The sequence below is a fragment of the Equus quagga genome, chromosome 4, assembly GCF_021613505.1.
Source record: "Equus quagga isolate Etosha38 chromosome 4, UCLA_HA_Equagga_1.0, whole genome shotgun sequence".
Lineage (NCBI taxonomy): Eukaryota > Metazoa > Chordata > Mammalia > Perissodactyla > Equidae > Equus > Equus quagga.
Window position 1 is genome coordinate 25,859,330 of NC_060270.1, and position 20,243 is coordinate 25,879,572.

Genomic DNA, 20,243 nt, shown 5'->3' on the forward strand with positions numbered 1-20,243 from the left:
TTTTTTTAAGATTTTTACTTTTCCTTTTTCTCCCCAAAGCCCCCTGCTACATAGTTGTATATTTTTAGTTGTGGGTCCTTCTAGTTGTGGTATGTGGGATGCCACCTCAGCATGGCTTGATGAGCAATGCCATGTCCGCGCCCAGGATCTGAACCAGCAAAACCCTGGGCCACCGAAGTGGAGCGTGCAAACTTAACCACTCAGCCACAGGGCCGGCCCCTAATTTTGAATATTAATTACAAAGTTTTATTTCTTCATACAAAACTGTAGAGATGTAAACTACTTTCTCTTTATTATTCCTATCCCATGAAAACAGCTAGTATTTATATTAGATACCCAAAGATTAGAAAAATGAAAGTAACGAAGCTACTATAACAAACTATGGATTTTTGAAGGTAATAACTATGCAAAAATCATAATCAAATTACTTTTTCCAGATTCCTTAGTCTTCCTTAGACTTGGCTATAGACAAGAAAGCTTTTCTTGATGTCAGCTCTGGTCCATTAGTCACTTTACTCTGAGTTCTACCAGAAAGTGATAAACAAAACAAAAATCTTTAAATTTAGACAAGACTTCAGAAATAATTTAGTCCAACTGCCAAATCAGTACATCAACTCTTCTGCATAAGCCATGGTCTCTTATATAGGTCTAGTGATGAGAATACTTTACTGTAAAATATACTCTCCGGCTATTATTGGATATTTTTGATTGTTATACAATTCCCTCTTATGTTAAACTCAAAATTTGCTTCCTGGTAATTTGGGTCTAGCTCATGTCTGCTATCCAAACTGATAAAAAATTTCTATGTGATAAGCCTATGTATATTTGAAGGTTATAATGAATGGCCCCAATTTTATGTTTTCCAAGCTAAAAACAACTTCATTCTTTATTCTTAAATGTTGCAAAGATTTCAGCCACTTCACTATCCTTTGTGTGACCATCTCTCCCTTAAAAGGTGGTCTCTGGAAGTGAACACAGAGTTTCAGTGTGGTACAAAAGGAAATAAATGATAAATTGTACATTCTATGATTGTCATTGAAGATTATATCAGCATTTTCATTTGTGGCCAATTTAAATCTCCAAATCTATTTCATCTGGACTGTTGGTAAACTATTTTACTTTGACAAATTGTGAAAAGCCCATGAAAAAGCTCATGTTTAAGCTGGACTGTTTTTAGAAATAAAGATGTATAAGCGATAACAATTCAAGAAAGCCTAGTAAGCTAAAGTTCTCACTAAGTATATAATGAGTTTTAGTCTGAAGACATGCAGGACATACCTCTTTAATAAAATATTTGGTTTTCCAGGGTGTGCCTGTTTCAGTTCGATGCCTTTCTTCAGTCCTCTGGCGTTCTTCCAGGGTACGTTTATGCTCAGTGGCCTTATCAATTTCAGATTCCCTCAGAGAGTCTGTCACATTTTTCCACAATCGCCTAAAATCAGAAAACCACACATTTTACATTCTTTAAAAAAAGATAATTAAATAGAACTGAGACCCTCAAAATTAACAATAGTTTTTAAAATTACATTTTCTAAGTCAGAGCTATTTTCTAATTTCATACCTATGAGTTTCAAAAATACTGATACTGTGTGGCTGATACTAATGTCCAAGATGCTGCTGCATTTGCTTTTCCTTTTTAAATTAAAAATAATTTGTATTTTCCCAAGTTATAAAAGCAAGCTTTTTATTTTTAAGAAACCTAGGGAATAATAAGTGAAAAGATAAATAAATATATTTTTAAAAAGCTGAAATACAAGAGAGACCAATGCTGCTTCTGGACATGATGAAGTAATGGGGACCAGATTTACTCTCCTGCCTTTGATCAGCGATGAAACCAGACAAAATATAGTGAAACAATGGTTTGCAGATATTGAGCAAAAGGGAGCACAGGACAGTGATTCCTGAGCGTAGGGAAACAAACGAGGGGAGTCCTATGAGTGCTCCAACTCACTGGCTAGAGAGAGTTTATAGGCATAGCACAGGGAAGGGGAAGCTCAACAAACTCCAAGCAAAAGAAGACTGCCAGGACAATTATTTGGGGAAAGAATAGTCTGTCCATCAAGTGGTGCTGGGACAACTGGATATTCACATGCAAAAAGATGACCTTGGACCCTCACCTCACAATAAAACTTTCAGAAGAAGATCTAGGAAAAAATCTTTGAGACTTTGGATTAGGCAATGATTTCTTAGATACAACACCAAAACTATAATCCATAAAAGAAAACACTGATAATCTCATTTCATCAAAACAAAAACTTCTATACTAAAAAAAACACTACCAAGGAAATGAAAAGATGAGCAATAGACTAGGAGAAAATATTTGCAAAACATATATCCAATAAAGGATTTGTATCCAGAATTTACAAAGAACTCCTACAACCCAATAAGAAGACAAACAATTGAATACAAAAATGGGCAAAGGATACAAGCATACATTTCACCAAAGAAGATACACAGATGGCTATTTAGCAAATGAAAACATGCTCAACATCATTAGTCATTAGGGAAATGCAAATTAAAATCACAACGAGGGGCCAGCCCCATGTCTGAGTGGTTAATATTCCGCACAATCCAATCCAGCAGCCCAGGGTTTGTGGGTTTGGATCCCAGGTGCGGACCCACTCCACTCATCAGCCATGCTGTGGAGGTATCCCACATACAAAATAGAGTAAGACTGGCACAGATGTTAGCTCAAGGCTAATCTTCCTCAAGCAAAAAAAAAGAGGAGGATTGGCAACAAATGTTAGCTCAGGGCAAATCTTCCTCACACACACAAAAATAAATAGGAAAAAAATAAAATCACAATGAGATACTATTTCACACCAACTAGAATAAGTATACATGCTACATCACAGATGAACCTCTAAGTGAAACCAGCCAGGCAGAAGAGAGCACATGTTGTAAGATTTGAATTATCTGAAATGTCCAGAAAAGGAACGTTTATAGAGACAGAAAGTGAGTTCCCTGAGACTCGGGGTAGGAATGGGGATTAACTGTAAATGGGCATGAGGGACCTTCTGGGAGAGTGAAAAGATTCTGAAGCTGATTTATGGTAATGATAGCACCACTCAGGAAAGTTACGAAAAATCACTGAATTGTACATTTGAAACAGGTGAACTTCATGATATGTAAAATATATATCGATAAAGTCTTTTTTTAAGTGGCAATTTTAGTATTAAAGTAGAATTCAAAGGAAGAACTGAGACCGGAGACAAAGAGATCATTTCATGATATTCCAGAATCAGTGCATCAAGAGGACATACAATCCTAAACGTGTATGCCCCTAATAACAGAGCTTCAAATAACATGAAGTAAAGACTGATAGAACTACAAAGAGAAATATTCTATTATTATTGGTAATTTCAATAACTGGAATAAGTACACAGAAAATCAGTAAAGATACAGAGGACTAGAAAAATACTATCAACCCACTTGACCTAATTGACATTTACAGAACTCTCACCTAACATCAACAGAATACACATTCTTGTCAAGTGCACATGAAACATGTACCAAGAGAGAATGTATTCAGGGCCACAAAACAAATCTCAATAAACTTAAAGGATTGAAACTATACAGAGTATATTCTTTTAACAAAATTAAATTAGAAGTGAATAATGGGAAGACATCTAGAAAATCTCCAAATATTTGGAGATTAAACAACTAAATAACCTTATTAAACATTACTAGACAACTTCATGAGTCAAAAAAAAATCACAGGGGAAATCAGAAAATATATATCAAAAGTTCAAATGTTGTGGGCTATAGATAAAGCAGATTTAGAGGGAAATAAATAGTATTAATCATTTATATGAGGAAAGAAGAAACACTAATGACTTAAACCAGCGGTCAAACCATGGTGCATGGACCGTTTTTGTAAATAAAGTTTTATCGCGACATCGATCTGCTCCCTGTCTATGGCTGCTTTCACGCGACAACGGCAGGACGAGTAGTTATGGTAGAGACTATCTGGCCCATCAAGCCTACGATCCTTACTCCCTTGCCTTCTATGGAAGCTTGCTAACACCTGACCTATGCTTCCATTTTAAGAAACTAGAGAAAGGAATAGCAAATGATGCACACAGTAAGCAGAAAAAAGGAAATAAAAAAAAAGATAAAAGCAGAAATCAATAAAAAGAAAACAGAAATAGAGACAAAAACAAACAAAACCAAAAACTAGATCTTTGAATAAAATTAGTAAGTCCTTAATCATATTGATCAGGAAAAGAAAATATTACCAATATAAGGAATGAGTGTGGGGACATCACTACAGATCCTACACACATTAAAAGAAAAATAAGGGGATGCTATGAACTATACACCAGTAAATGAGACAAATTAGATGAAATGAACCAATTCCTTGAAAGATACAAACTACCAAAGCTCACTCAAGAAGAAATAGATAACCGAAATATCCCTGTGACCTAAAGATGTTGAATTTGTAGTTAAAAATTTTCCTCCAAAGGAGAATGACATCAGCATCATGGTGGAGTGAGTTGTTCCCATTGTCTCTCCCCTCTAAATTACAACAAAATGGACATTCATTAACCAACACAGGATTCTCTACACAGCACAACAGGATGCCTGAGAGATCCATGCAGTGATACAGCTGAAGGAGGGTGAACTGGATTCCTGGAAAGCAGTGGAACTGGGTGAGTGGACCCCTCTGCCTCTCTGATGGCAGTGATTTAGGTCACGGGTCCTCACACAGCGGCCAACATGACTGTAAGAGGAGGTGGGGGCAACCCAGCCTGTACATGATCACTTTTGGAGTGGTGGCCTGGCTGGTGGGAGTGCCCCCTGTGCCACAGTGGACCTGCCTGTGGGAACACTCTTTGAGAGTGGTGGTGGCTCAACTGAGCTGCCAGCAAGTACAGAGCCGGCCCACTGACAAAAGAAAGCACCCCTCCCATCCCACCTAGCATAGCATCTTGGCTGGTCCCCTGCCGAGTGCTGTGTACTTGCCTGCAGAGAGCAACCTGCTGGTAGAGCAAAGAGGTCCCACCTGTGCATGCATGTGCCACCAAGTGGCTGAGGCCAGCCTGCACAAACACTGAGCACCCCCATCAGCACAAATTCCAGCAAATGGGTCGGGATCAGAAAACATAACTCCGGTCTACCCCTCCACCAGCAGTGGTAGGGGGAATCTGCGACCTGATACTACCACAAATGTGCTGGCAAAAGATCAATTCATCAAATGCTATGAATAACAATTCAGAGCAGAACGAAAATGACAAGTCTCCAGAAACCAATCCTGAAGTCACAGAAATTTACAATCTAAATGACAGAGAATTCAAAATAGTTGTCATAAAGAAACTCAATGAGTTACAAGAAAACTCAGAAAGATAGTTAAAAGAGCTCAAAGAATAAAATAAATGAACAAAAGGAATTCTTCACCAAAGAGACTGAAGCTTACCAAAAAACCACAGAAATTCTAGACATGAAGAACACAATTAATGAGATAAAAAATAATCCAGAAACCATAAAAAAGAGAGCTGACATTATGGAGGACAGAATTAGTGATTTAGAGGATAGAAATGCTTCAGGTGGAGGAGGAGAGAGAATTAAACTTTTTAAAAAGTGAAGAAATTCTTCAAGAAATATCTGACTCAATTAGGAAAAGTGACACAAGGATTATAGGTATTCCAGATGTAGAAGGAAGGGAGAAAGGAACAGAGAGGTTTTTGTTTTGTTTTGTTTTGTTTTGTGAGGAGGACTGGCCCTGAGCTAAACACCTGTGCCAATCTTCCTCTATTCTGTACGTCACAACATGGCTTGATGAGCAGTGTGTAGGTCCGAACTTAACTGCTGTGCCACCAGGCAGGCCCCTTTCAAAGAAATAATAGCTGAGAACTTCCTAAACCTAGGGAAAGAAGTGGACTTAGAAGTACATGAAGCCAGTACAACTGCTAATTACATCAATGCAAAAACACCTCCTTCAAGTCATATACTATTAAAACTGGGAAAAAAAATATTAAGGGCAGCAAGGCAGAAGAAAATAACCCACAAAGGAACCCCATCAGGCTTTCAGTGGATTTCTCAGCAGAAACCTTACAGGCTAGGAGAGAGTGGAATGATATATTCAAAATACTCAAAAACAAAAACTTTCAGCCAAGAATACTCTATCCAGTGAAAGTATCCTTCAGATATGATGGAGAAATAAAAACTTTCACAGATAAACAAAAGCTGAGGGAGTTCATTGTCACTAGGCCTGCCTTACAAGAAATGTTGAAAAGAGCCCTCCTATCTGAAACTAAAAAGCAAAGTCTTATAAAACCTTAAGCAAGGAGAAAAACAGACAGAATCAGAAAATTGCAGCTATTAGACTATGTTAGTAAACAATTAAAACAGAAAAGATAAAGGGAAAGAAAGCATGAAAAATAACTATAAACACTTCAATTCGGTCACAAACTCACAATACAAAAAAGAACAATTTGTGACAACAATAATGCAGAAGGGGAAAAGGAAAAGGATGGAACCTGATTAGGCTAATGGAGATATGAGGCTATCAAAAAACGGACCATCTCATCTATGAAATCTTGTTTTCTTTTTTTTAAAGATTGGCACCTGAGCTAACAACTGTTGCCAATCTTTGGGTTTTTTTTGCTTTTCTCTCCAAATCCCACCAATACATAGTTGTATTTTTAGTTGTGGGTCCTTCTAGTTGTGGCATGTGGGACGCCACCTCAACATAGCCTGATGAGCGGTGCCATGTCCGCGCCTAGGATCCGAACCAGAGAAACCCTGGGCTGCCGAAGTGGAGCATGCGAACTTAACTACTTGGCCACAGGGCTGGCCCCTCATCTATGAAATCTTTTATAAAAGCCTCATGATAACCACTAAACAAAAAATCAGAGCAGAGAGGCCAGCACAGTGGCACAGCAGTTGGGTTCGCATGTTCCGCTTCTTGGTGGCCCAGGGTTCGCTGGTGCCGACATGGCATTGCTTGGCGTGCCATGCTGTGGCAGGCGTCCCACATATAAAGTAGAGGAAGAGGGGCACGGATGTTAGCTCAGGGCCAGTCTTCCTCAGCAAAAAAGAGGAGGACTGGCAGTAGTTAGCTCAGGGGTAATCTTCCTCAAAAAAAAAAACAAAAAAACCACACCAGAGCCACAAATCACAAATAAAGAGAAAACTGAAAAAACTATCACAGAAAACCACCAAATTGAAATGGCAGTCCTAAATAAAAGGGAAAAGAAACAATGGAAATATAGAACCACCAGAAAACAAGAGATAAAATGGCAGTATTCAGCCCTCATATATTGGGGCTGGCTTGGTGGCACAGCAGTTAAGTGTGCATGTTCCACTTTGGCGCCCTGGGGTTCGCCGGTTCGGATCCCAGGTGCAGACATGGCACCGCTTGGCAAAAGCCATGCTGTGGTAGGCGTCCCACGTATAAAATAGAGGAAGATGGGCATGGATGTGAGCTCAGGGCCAGTCTTCCTCAGCAAAAAGAGGAGGATTGGCAGTAGTTAGCTCAGGGCTAATCTTCATCAAAAAAAAAGAAGACTTGGATGTAAGACCCGAAACCATAAAACTCCTAGAAGAAAATATAAGCAGTACACTCTTTGACATTGGTCTTAGCAGTATATTTTTGAACACACGAGTGTTCTCACTCAAGGGAAGCATAAGAAAAAATTAACAAATGGGACTACTGCAAGGCAAAGTAAACTGTGAACAAAATGAAAAGACAACCCACTAACTGGGAGAAAATATTTGCAAATCATATATCCAGCAAGGAGCTAATCTCCAAAATATATAAAGAACTCATACAACTCGACAACAACAAAAAACAACATGATCAAAAAATGGGCAGAGGAGATGAACAGACATCTTTCCAAAGAAGATATACAGATGGCCAACAGACACATGAAAAGATGGTCAACATTACTAATTATTAGGGAAACGCAAATCAAAACTACAATGAGATATCACCTTACATTTGTTAAAATGGCTGTAATTAACAAGACAAAAAATAAATGTTGGAGAGGATGTGGAGAAAAGGGAACCCTCATACACTGCTGGTGGGAATGCAAACTTGGTACAGCCACTATGGAAAACAGTATGAAGATTTCTCAAAAAATTAAAAAATAGAAATACTAAATGATCCAGCTATCCCACTACTGGGTATTTATCCAAAAAACATGAAATCAACAACACAAAGAGATTTATGCTCTCCTATGTTCACTGCAGCATTATTCACAATAGCCAAGTCGTGGAAGCCACCAAAGTGCCCATCAAAAGATGAACAGGTAGAGAAGATGTGATTTATATATACAATGGAATATTAGCCATAAAAAGACAAAATCGTCTCATTTGCAACAACATGGATGGACTTTGAGGGTATTATGTTAAGAGAAATAAGCCAGACAAAGAAAGAGAAACATCGTATGATTTTACTCATATGTGGAAGATAAATAAACACATGGATAAAGAGAACAGATTAGTAGTTACCAGAGGGGAAGGGGGTTGCGGGTGGGCGAAAGGGGTAAAGGGGAACGTATGTATGGTGACAGACAAAAACTAGACTATTGGTGGTGAGCACAACGTAGTCTATACAGAAACTGATATATAATAATGTTCAGCTGAAATTACACAATGTTATAAACCAACATGATCTCCATAAAAATTAAAAAAGAACTTTTCCCCAAAGAAAACAACAGACCAATATCCCTCATGAATGTAGATATAAAAAAATCTTTAATAAAATTTTGGCAAAGAGAATCCAGCAGTATCTCAAACACCTGGTTTAATAATAGGCGGATTCTTGTATCTGCAGCTATATTCAATCTGTTGTGATATACTGTTTTAAAATATAAATAGAAAATCTAGCCTCACACAGATATACAGTTGAAAAAGTGAAGAATATTTTAATAGACTTTTCAAATAATTCAATTCTTTGATACTATATCAAACTCAGTAAGTGGTAGATTTTTAAAGTTAGCTGAAATGTGGAAACTGAAAAATGTCAATAAATTTTTCATACTCTGCTATATGGAAATCTAATGGTCTAACTGGCATCTTGAATGCATTTTTTGAATGGATCTTGAATGGCATCTTGAATGATTTTGTAATATCACGCATTGATCATTTGAAAAATGATCTTCTAGGTGTCCACATATTTTATTATATAATGTTTAAAAAAATCCACATTTATTAATATCACCACCAATTTCATCAGAAAACTCTTTACCTGGAAAGTTTCCAAGTTCATGGTGGCAGATACAAGTTTTCCGAAACTGATTTTTGCCTTGAAGCTTAAATTTTTTTTCCAGTTTTATTGAGATATAATTGACATACAGTACTGTGTAAGTTTAAGGTGTACAGCATAATAACTTACATATATTGTGAAATGATTGCCACAATGTTTAGTTAACATCCATCATCTCATCCAGATACAAAAAAATTAAAAAGTTATTTTCCTCGTGATGAGAACTCTTAGGATTTATTCTTTTAACAACTTCCAAATATACCATACAGCTGTGTTAATTATAGTCGTTATATTGTACATTACATCCCGGTAGTTATTCATCTTATAACTGGAAGTTTGTACCTTTTGACTACCTTCATCAATTCCACTCCCGGTTCCCGCCTCTGGTAACCACAAATCTGATTTCTTTTTCTATGAGTTTTTTCCCCCCGAGTTTCCACATACAAGTGAGATTGCACAGTATTTGTCTTTGTCTGTCTGACTTATTTCACTTAGCATAATGCCCTCAAGGTCCGTCCATGTTGTCACAGATGGCAAGACTTTCTTCTTTTCTATGGCTGAATAACATTCCATTGTGTCCATATACCACAATTTATCTATCTACTCATCTGTTGATGGACAGTTAGGTTATTTCCAGTGAAATTTTATTATTAGCAACAAATATTGTCAACTGTTTTCTTGAAGTGCCATGTTCATGTCATTCATTTACAAGAAAAATGTTTGCCCAATATTGAAATTAGAAAAGCTATAGTTTTTCTGTCAATCATTCTTTTAACTAAAAACGGTGTTTCACGAAAAGAGTAATTAGTTCAGCTTGTAACTCAAACAACTGCACAAGTGCTTTTCCTCCAGATAACCACTGTTCTTCTTTAGTAGATAGATGAATGTTTTATGCATACTCCCAATTTGTCACACAGAATATTAAAAAGATGGGTACTCGATGGTCTAGACAGCATAAAACTAATAATCTGTACTGCTTTTTCAAGGATATTCAAAAAAAGAAACTGGCATCTAAAAAAAAATGCAAGGACGTGGCAGTGAAGATACAGTGACTACTTGTATAGTGTGATCTGGTGCCACTGCTGTGACCAGCGCTAAGGCTCAGCAGTGCTATCCACCATCGCTTTTGCACCACGCATGCAACTGCTAACAGAGTGAAAAAGGGAAACAACATCTTAGCATTATTATGAAAAAATTCTGAGCAGACCAAACCTTGAGAACTTCTCTTTTAGGATAAATCCTTAGAAGAATTTTTTTTTTCAATCATTACTGTTTTACTTTTTGACCCAATCTGAGTATCTGGTTAATGGGTATTTAATCCCTTTCCACATCTAGTTATAAATTGATTGGTTCTATTCATGTAATCTTAAATTAAGATGTTCAATGCTTCCTTGTATTTCTTTTTTTCTTTCCTTGTACTCTTTTTAAAAAATTGATACAGCAATACTTCCATGTGATAGAAAATTTAAACAGTACACAAGGGCATTCTATGAAAAGTGCGCCTTTTTGCTTCCCAGACTGCAGTACTCCTCTCCAGAAGCACCACTGTAAACACATTTGGAGACTAACCTTATCAACACATACAGATCCTCCTCATTGACTTTTAAAGGCCTATGACATATATTGCCAAAATATCCTCTGATATTTGATCAGAGGATATCCTTTGATACTAACTCGCAGTATCAAAACGTCTATTAGCTCATAGTTTTCCTCAAAAGAGTATTTTAAAAACAATTTGTCTTATTAACTAATTTGTATTTCTTTGAATTCTAATTACACTGAACAACTTTTCATTTTTTCAGTGGGCATTTTTTCCCCGTATTTTTGTGAACTACATCCTTATATCCTTTGCTCATTTTTCTATTGGGGCACCTGTCCTTTTGTTAATAATTTGTAAGAGTTTTTATGATAAGGATAGTAATCTTTTGACTGTTAAATTTTAACACTTTTGCCAAGTTTACAAATGTTTGATTTTTACTAAAATGTGACTGTGTATCATATAAGGTCATAGCTGATAATGGGTTTAAGAGCATCAGACCAGACCAACCCTTTCAATTTACACATGAGGAAGCTGGTGTAAAGTTGTGGAGTGACTTACCCAAGGTTGCAAGTTAGTGAAAAGGCTTAGATTAAGATCCATAGCTTCTGACTCTTTTCTGGGTGGATGGGAGGATGACATACCTGGATTCAAATGGATCTTGTTTCTCCAGAGGTCTTACTCTTTTCTTTGTCACTGACAATTTAGTCAAGTCCACATACTTCGTCTCTCCATTGCTATACGTGAACTCAAGAACACTATTCCATTCCCCTTGCACTCTGCATACCACAGTGTTGGTGATGTTGTGTTTTACTTCACCTGTAACCCTGGAGGCAGGTAGAAAATAAAGACATGCTCTGAGTGCAATAAGTGATATTAGGTTTGTTTCTTAGGATTCTGAAACCCAAGAATGCTCCTTGTAAATTCTGTTCAAACTGGTTAAACAGTTCACTTCAATTCGTCAATGGCAAAGTCAGACTCTTTATAAATCCCATGACAGCTTACTAGATAATTTTTTTAATTAGCATTTTTTCAAATAACATCAATTTTAATCTTTAGAAAGAATACTGGGAATCAAACCAGAGACTAAATCACCATAAATTATCATAAAATGCTTGCTACAAACAAAATTATCATAATATTAAAACTAAGTAGAAATATGAAAAATATTAACATTTCTTTTTTATTGTAGTCTAAAAATGTTACAACATTACAATCTGACTTTCTTTTTAACTAGGTCAATTTATTTAAAAGTTCGTAGTCATTATATTTTGAGTTATGGATATATCAATTCTTTATAAAACTGCGCAAGCCTAATTTTAAATTAAATATAGAGACCAGACAAATCAATGAGTAGAAAAATAGAAAAGTTGAAAATTTTTAAATTCTCTTGGTGAAATAGAAAAATTAGAAGAGTACTGGTATGCAAAACATTATTATCAACACAGAACTTAGGACTCAAACACTACTGTTGTTGAAAGTTTAATGAAGAGTTATCTGGCTGGTTTATTGACAGGTAGGATGCAGCTCAAATGAAAGTTGGAATAGGAACAGGTCTAACTATTTTCAATGAAGTATTTTCTGTTCATTGTAGGAAACAATAACAGGGTCAGATTAGATAGAGGTTCAGTACTCAGAGACCAGTGGGCAAATGTCAGGGTCTAACCAGTGTGCCAGGGATTATGGTTTATCTGGATTCAAAAGGGAATTCAAAGGACCAAAGCCCAGAGGGTCATGTGACAGCTCAGGAACCCTAGGTAGCATATGTCAGGTATAAGTCAAGGGCCTGGGAACCAGAGGGACATAGTTGAATTTAGGGAGCCCACAGCTTTTAATCAGAAGTTAAAGGTCTGCAAACCCAGAGCTCAAGGCAGAGGTGTAGGGGCCAATAAGCAAATGACCTATGAACTAGATCTTAGAGATCAAGGTGTACAGGAGTTTGGAATCCAAGAGCAAACCAAACATCCAAAATCAAAAGTTAGGTGTAACTATAGCTCACTGGATACAAAGAACACCATGACTACAAGGCTGCTTGATTACAGTAAAGGTGGGAACTCTGGGTTATATTTCAAAGCATATGAACTTAATTCCACTGCTAAGGGTTTCTTGCCTGACTGAATGTTTCTTATGATGTTCATGTTTCCTCTCTGATTCCATTTGCCAACATTGTTCCCTTTCTTAAAAATTTATCTCTAACCAAACAGGATATGAGGAGATGACACGGAACACTTATCTCTTCCCTCCTCCATCCACACATACCTAGAGCTATACTCCAAGAACTAAGGAACAATAATCTGTTCCTCATTTGATCTCTCTTTTACTGCCACAGCACAATCTCTCAAGTTATCCTTATCTCCCACATGCCTTTCCACTCGACAAGTAAACCCTGGGTCTCTGTTGATGCACACTGGGTCACATGGGGTCCCTGCTGCTTAGTGCAGCTACACTGCAAGAGCAGTGTGAAGAGAACTGGGGCAGGGAAAAAGAAGCACACATACTAGAGGTAGGCCATGAGGAACTTGCAAACGGAACACAAGGAGGAAGAAGGGCCTCGCCTCATTTTGCATATAATAATTCATCATAACGGTCTAATGAAGGGTTGGCAAACTTCTGCAAAGGACCAGAAAGTAAATATCTTAGGATTCATGGGGCCAGATTGTCTCTGTCACAACTACTTAACATCTGTCATTGTAGCATGAAAGCAATCACAGATAATAAGTAAATGAATATCTAAATAGCTCAAGCACACACATCTAGATCACGCATCAACCAATAACAGAATATGCTGCCCTTAAGACACTTACCAAAGAGCTAAATCTTAAGTTGTCATCCTACTCATCTCTAAAATGGGGATAATTGATAAGGTATTTGCTCTCTCACTTTCTAAAAACTTGACATCAAATTGGCTTGTTAGATTGTCTAGACCCTGTCTCTATAGCTATTTGGAATACCAGAAAATCACTAGATTTATTAACTTGCCTTCATATAGAAAGCTTTCATTGATTGAAAGTTAAGATTTTAGCTTTAGGTTTCATTGATATATATAAGAAATACTCATAAGAAGGATACTTACATTTTATGCACAAATACTAAAGAAAATGTTGTCCATAATGTTACTCAATACCACTATATAAAGAAACCTACAACAAATCCCTTTAGAATTTAATACCAGGAAAATAGCTTGTCTCTCTTGAAAAAGTGACAGGCTTCCTTTATCAGACAATGAGAAGTATCTTGAGCATCATGATTCTTTTTTACTTTAACAGATAAGTCAGAACTAAATTTTATTTTCAGGTATAGTAATTACTTAATCCTGGCTTTACAGCATTATTGCCCTTTTCCATCATTATGGTTATTATAAAATTACAGACTTTATTTTTAACTATTATATGTGAGTTTTTCCTAAAAGACTTGCAAATGCTTTCCAAAGATAGGGCCCTGGATTCTAACACTAGACTGAAAGCTTCCTGAAGGCAGAGATAGTCTTTTTTCTACTCTGTAGCTCCAATATGCAGAAAAGTGTGTCACTCAGATAGTTAGCATAATCTTTCTATCATACCATTATATAGACAGATATAGTGCTATATTTATTTATCTATATAGATAATTCCTACCTCACTTTAGGATGATAATGATGAGAGATATATATATATATATATAAATATATATAAATATATATAAAATATATATATGCGTGTGTGGAAAATGGGATCAGGAGATGGACATGAGCATGAGGAATAGTTAAGCAGCCTTGCTTGGCTGCATCATAGATAGCTGTGGAAAATGAGGGAGTAAGAGAAGACAAGTGGAAGATAATACATTTATAGCAAATGCAGACAGCAGATACTGTGTCTGCTCTGATTGCAGATAGCAGGAAAAACTAGGCTGCCTGAGGAGGGAGACAAGGCCATTAATAAAGGGATAAAAGAAGGCCTTTGTTATAATATTCTGTAAAATCAAAGAAGAAAAATGTCAAGAATAGAGAAGTCTGTTTCTAATAGGAATCTTGTAAGTGAGAAATTAGGTGAAACCATTGGTCTTAAGGGAGATCAGAATGGAAAAAATGAGGAAACTTTGGAGTCAGCCAAAAGCATCCCTTGAGTTATGGGAAGAGATGTGAACGCAAAGGAGAGAGAGAGAGAGAGAGAGAGACTGTGTTAGAGAAAAGTGTTACACTTCCAAGTAACGAGAAGACCCAGTGAGTGCGGCCTTGTGGATACTAAAGAGTATGGAGGGAAAAGAAGCCAATTTAAGTAAGAAATTCAAACAAACAAGATGGCAAATATAATGACTGATTAACAAAAGTAAGAAATCTGAAATTATTAGGAGTCTTTAAAAAGTCAAAGTATGAAAACCAGGTATCAAAAGCCAGGAAGGTTTTTAGAATGCTTGCTTTGGATGCTCCCTCTAGGAATCCAGCTGCCAAGACGGAAGAAGTCCGGGCCATGTGTGAGGGCCACATGCAGGCCTTCTGAATGACAGCTCCAGCTGAGCTCCAGGTCAACACCCAGATCTACTGCCTCCCGCCTGAGTGAGCTACCTTGGATATAGAGCTACGTCAAGGCCCTGGATGACTGAAGCCTCAACCAACATCCCACTACAACCACATGAAAGACACCATGTGAGAATCACCCAGCTGAGCCTGGTCAATCCACAGAACTGGGAAAGAGAATAATAAACAGCTGTTTTAAGCGCTAAGTTTTAGAGGGGTTTATCACCAGCAGTAGATAACTAGGACATCATCCAAAGTTATCTTAGATGCCCCTTAACTCCTCTACGTCCTATCAGTTATTCCTTGCAGTCTGTCAATTCTGAATGCCGAACTGCGCCCCAAGTCCATTCTTCACCTGCCACCAGATTGATCTTTTTTAAAATACAGATTTAAAATATATCACTTCCAGGGGCTGGCCCCATGGCCTAGTGGTTAAGTTTGGCGTGCTCCACTTCAGCACCCCAGGTTTGGTTCCCGAGTGCAGACCTATACCACTTGTTGGCGGCCACACTCTGTGGTGACCCACATACAAAATAGAGGAAGACTGGCACAGATGTTAGCTCAGGGCAAATCTTCCTCAAGCAAAAAGAAGAAGATTGGCAACAGATGTTAACTCAGGGTCAATCTTCCTCAGCAAAAAAATAAAATAAAATAAATCAGTTCCAGGTGCAAAACTGCTTATAATGTATTCTTGTCAAAACCTCAAAAAAACAAACGCAAATGGAGAAGCAGTCTATAAAATCAACCTATATTCTTCAAAAATGTCAATGTCATAAGAGACAACGAAAGACTGAGGAAATAGCCCAGAAGACTAAAGAGACATAACAATTAATGTAATACATGATCTTGGATCAAGAGAAAAAATACTGCTAATTATTGGGAAAACTGACAAAATTAAATATGGACTGTACATTAGATAACAGTATTATATCAATGTTACATTTCCTGAATTTGATGACTGTTCAGTGATTATGTGAGAGAATTTCCTTGTTCTTAGAAAATTCAGGCTAAAATATTTTGGGGTAAAGTGTCATGATGTCTTTAACTCTGAAATGTTTCAGGAATCATAATAATAACAAAGTATGTGTGTCTAGAGAGAGAAAGAGATTTTGAAAAAGCTAATGAAGCAAAATGTTAACAATTGGGAAATATAGGCAAAGGGTAGATGAGAGTTTTTATAACTCTACTGTAAAAAAAATTATTTCAAAACGAAAGATAAAAATAAGCAAAATTAATAAAATATATCACTTCTATGCATAAAATCTTAATTGGCTCCCCAAGGTCTTCAGAATAAAGATCAAATTTGTAAAAAAAAAAAAAAAAGTCACTAAGGATAAATACAATGGTAACGTTAAATCTATTATGAAAGGAAGCCTGAGTATGTCCCATCCTTTTAAAGTCCCTCTCAACTCTTAAAACAGAGATTCTATCTCAAGAAAACTGTAGATACAAAGTAGTTAAATAAATGAAAACTTTTTTGTACGGGAAAGGTTGTGAAAACTACATAGCGGGGAAAAGGCATTATGAAATTGGCCACCTTCTCCCCGACTGGCCACCATGCATCCTAATCCTGCAGATCCACTCTCTAGCCCTTGGAGATTCAGCCATGGATGGGCCTCGGGCTCCTCAGTCTATCTCCACTCTGCTTGCTTAGTGATCTGCCTGCTCCTAGCAAGGAATACAGACTGAGACAGATGACAACTGGGTTCTTAACAAGGATGTGGGTATGGACTTCATCAGGAAGGGTGAGTACTCTGAGCATTAGAGAAACTTAAACAGAGTTGTGATACTGAAGAATGTGAGTAATCTAGTCTCAGTGAGGCATCAGCTCTGAAAAACATACGATTTCCTTATTGGAGCAAGAAGAGCTATGAAGAGAAGAAAGAGGATATCCTAAAGGCACAAGTCTAAGTACTGGAGAGGGACTTAAATCAAGAGAACATTTCTATGCAGGAAATTTGCAGCAAGCAACAACCTAAATGTCACGGCAATGGTTAAGATTTGGGAGATGAATTCTGATTCTCCACACAAAGATAGTCCTGAGAATATGATAAATTGTTACAATTTATATTTATTACTTTAACCTAAAGCAAGATAAAGCACTGGCTGAGGAAAAGGTTTAAATATTTTGTGTTTGGGGGAAAAAAATTTACCTGAGCTTAAAACTATAATCTGAATTTTTATAAAGGGACATTTGCATAAATGTAAATCATATATTAAGTGCTTGAAGCAAAGTTAAGACTTAAAAGTTAATCAGAATAGCTACACAGTTGAGCTGTTACAAAAGAAGAATATTTTGAACATGTAAGAGACATAACACTATGTGTACTAAATGTGGAATAAGGTTTTAACTGAAGACTATCAGAGAATTTACATGTATAAATACAAATGAATATATGTGGGCAAGGCTTTAACAGCCTCTTCCTTATTAGGAGCAGAGATTTAATACTGGAAAGGAACCCTCTGAATCACAATGAATATGGGAAAGTTTTCACTCACAGCTCAACATCAGCTCAACATGTGATAACATATGGATGGAATAAACGAGGGAAATCTTTAAAAAGGATCTTGTCTCTTAATCAGTCCAAGAAAGTTCACAGAGGAGAAAAAACTTCTGATGAATAATAATAATTTCAAAAACTCCTATCGTCATTATTTACCCATTATAGACATGGAAGAACTCACACTGGAGAAAAACCTTTATTAATCATTCATACTGCAAATGGCACAAGAGAAAACATACTGGAGAAAAATCATATGAAGGCAAACACTGTGAGGCAACTCTCCATAGTCATTCACTCCTTAAACAACATGAAATAATCCACACTGAACAGAAACTGAATGAGTGTGATCTATGTGGGAAAGCCTTTAGTCAATACTCCACTCTTACATAACACAAGAGAATTCACACTAGAGAAATACCCTATAAATATATAGTAGTTGTGGACAAGACTTCAGCCAGAGCTCTTCCTTTTAAACACGAGAGAATTCACATTGATTCAACCTATGTCTAATTAATGGGGGGAGAATACTTGGCCAAAGTTTTAGCCTGGATGCTAAAACAGGAAAATTCACGCAGCAGAGAAACTCTAAAACTAATGAATGTGGTGAAGGCTTCAGCCAGAACTCTACCTCAATATCAGAAAACCTGATATTTTCTACCTGACATCAGAAAACTCCTAGAGGAAAATGCTACTTCTGTAATCAATATGGAAGAGCCTTCAGCTGGAGCTCTGGCCTTAGTGTACACAATAATGGGGAGAAATCCTATACATGTAACGAATGTGGACAAGTCCTTAACAGAAGAAAGTCTCTTGATGAGCACTAGAGACTTCATACAGCAGACACAAGTTGAATGAAATGAATGTAGCAAAGCCTTTATTCATAGAGCCAAACTTGGAAAAAGTGAGAATTCACGCTGGAGAACAACACTTTGAACATAATGAATGAAGCAAAGTCTTCAGTAACCATTCATTAAAGACCTTATAACCTTACAGCTCTCTCCCTGGAGAGATTTCTATGTATAAAAGCCCTTAAGTAGAACTCTCAGTTTATTAAACACTAGACAATTCATATTAGAAGAAACCCTATAAAGATCCCTTTACTACATAACTGAGGCAATAGTTCAGACTTCTGTCATACGAAATATTAATGAAAGACAAAGACTAGATCAGTAAATGAAAATACGTATGCAATAAATATTGTTGCTGAAAAATCTAAATCATTATCTGTGTCTTCAAAAAGCATGGACTATTTTATTGGGTAAAAAGGCCAGTATTTTCTCGAATATTTCATCACTAGTGATCAGTTACTCACTTCCTATTTCTTCTATTTTTACAGGTTTTTTGAGGCAAATTTACATATAATACACCCACTTTTAAGTGTACAGTTTATTAGTGTTGATAAACGCATGTAATGGTGCAACTACCACCAATATCAAGTTGTTGAAGATTTCCATCACCCTCTGGGTCCCTTTACAGTCCATTTTCTGTTTTCATAGTTATTATAAGCTATCATTACAAAACTAGGCACCAAGAGGAAAATATCTTTGAATGATAGCTGGAAAACAGAAAATGGCACAAAATAGCTGGCACAAAACAGTATATTGTTTTCTTATAGCAGGGTTAAAAGATATATTCAAATGGTAAGGAATGACTAGGAATATATAGATAAGCACACTTAATTCAAAAGTAAAAAAAAAAAGTTACCATAAAATTTGTGTTGGGTTTTTAGCTTAGATACAATTAAATATTCCAACACAAACTTTCCATGTATGTTGGTGTTTACAAGCTTCAGTATTTCCTTATAGGCTGAGCCCCACTGCCCTAGCAGCTGGTACCGATGTTGTTAATAGCTACTGATTTGCGGCTGTGGCTCTAGGATTTTCATTTCAGTTACTATCAACTATCTGGCATTGAATAAAACATGTTAATACCAAAACAACCATCCTAGTTTTCCATGTCACTAAGAGTGACTGTTGAAAGAAATAAAGATGTTAAACTCAGAGAAGAGAAAAATGAAGACAGCCTACAGGAGCTGTTTTCAAACCTGAAGGGTTATCCTGGAGGAGGAAAGGGGATATTAATTGTGTGAAGATCCAAAAAATCAAATCCAAGGCTTCATACCTAAGAAGTTGACCAGCAATAAATTAAAGAATCATTGGGAATAGCTACAGTTTGATAGAGTGGACTAGATTCTATCTCCAAGAAGAAAGAAACTCACACTTAACCATATTTCCAAAATGCTTTACAGATCACTTACTATGCGCACAGCACTGTATAGATGCAGTGGAAGGCCCAAACAGTACAGTTCTGTCACAAAGCTTACAGCCATTTTGGGGAAATAGGACATATCAATCAAGAGAATTAGTTTGTGTATAAACAACATGTTTTTTAAAAAAATGTTTTTATACATAACACGAATGCTGTAGGATTTCAAATAACACACACACATACGTACATGCACACACACAGACTTATGCACACACACACACACTCGCAGAA

General features: G+C 36.7%; 1 protein-coding gene across 1 annotated transcript in view; it reads right to left on the bottom strand.

Annotated features, from left to right (window-relative positions):
• OSBPL11 (oxysterol binding protein like 11) overlaps nucleotides 1–20,243 on the bottom strand; it is an 81,416-nt gene that overhangs the window by 2,130 nt on the left and 59,043 nt on the right. Inside the window, exons 11-12 of the mRNA XM_046658880.1 lie at nucleotides 11,393–11,575; nucleotides 1,279–1,432 (exon numbers count right to left, since the gene is read on the bottom strand). Coding sequence (XP_046514836.1) covers nucleotides 1,279–1,432; nucleotides 11,393–11,575 — 337 coding nt within the window. The remainder of the gene's footprint in view (nucleotides 1–1,278; nucleotides 1,433–11,392; nucleotides 11,576–20,243) is intronic.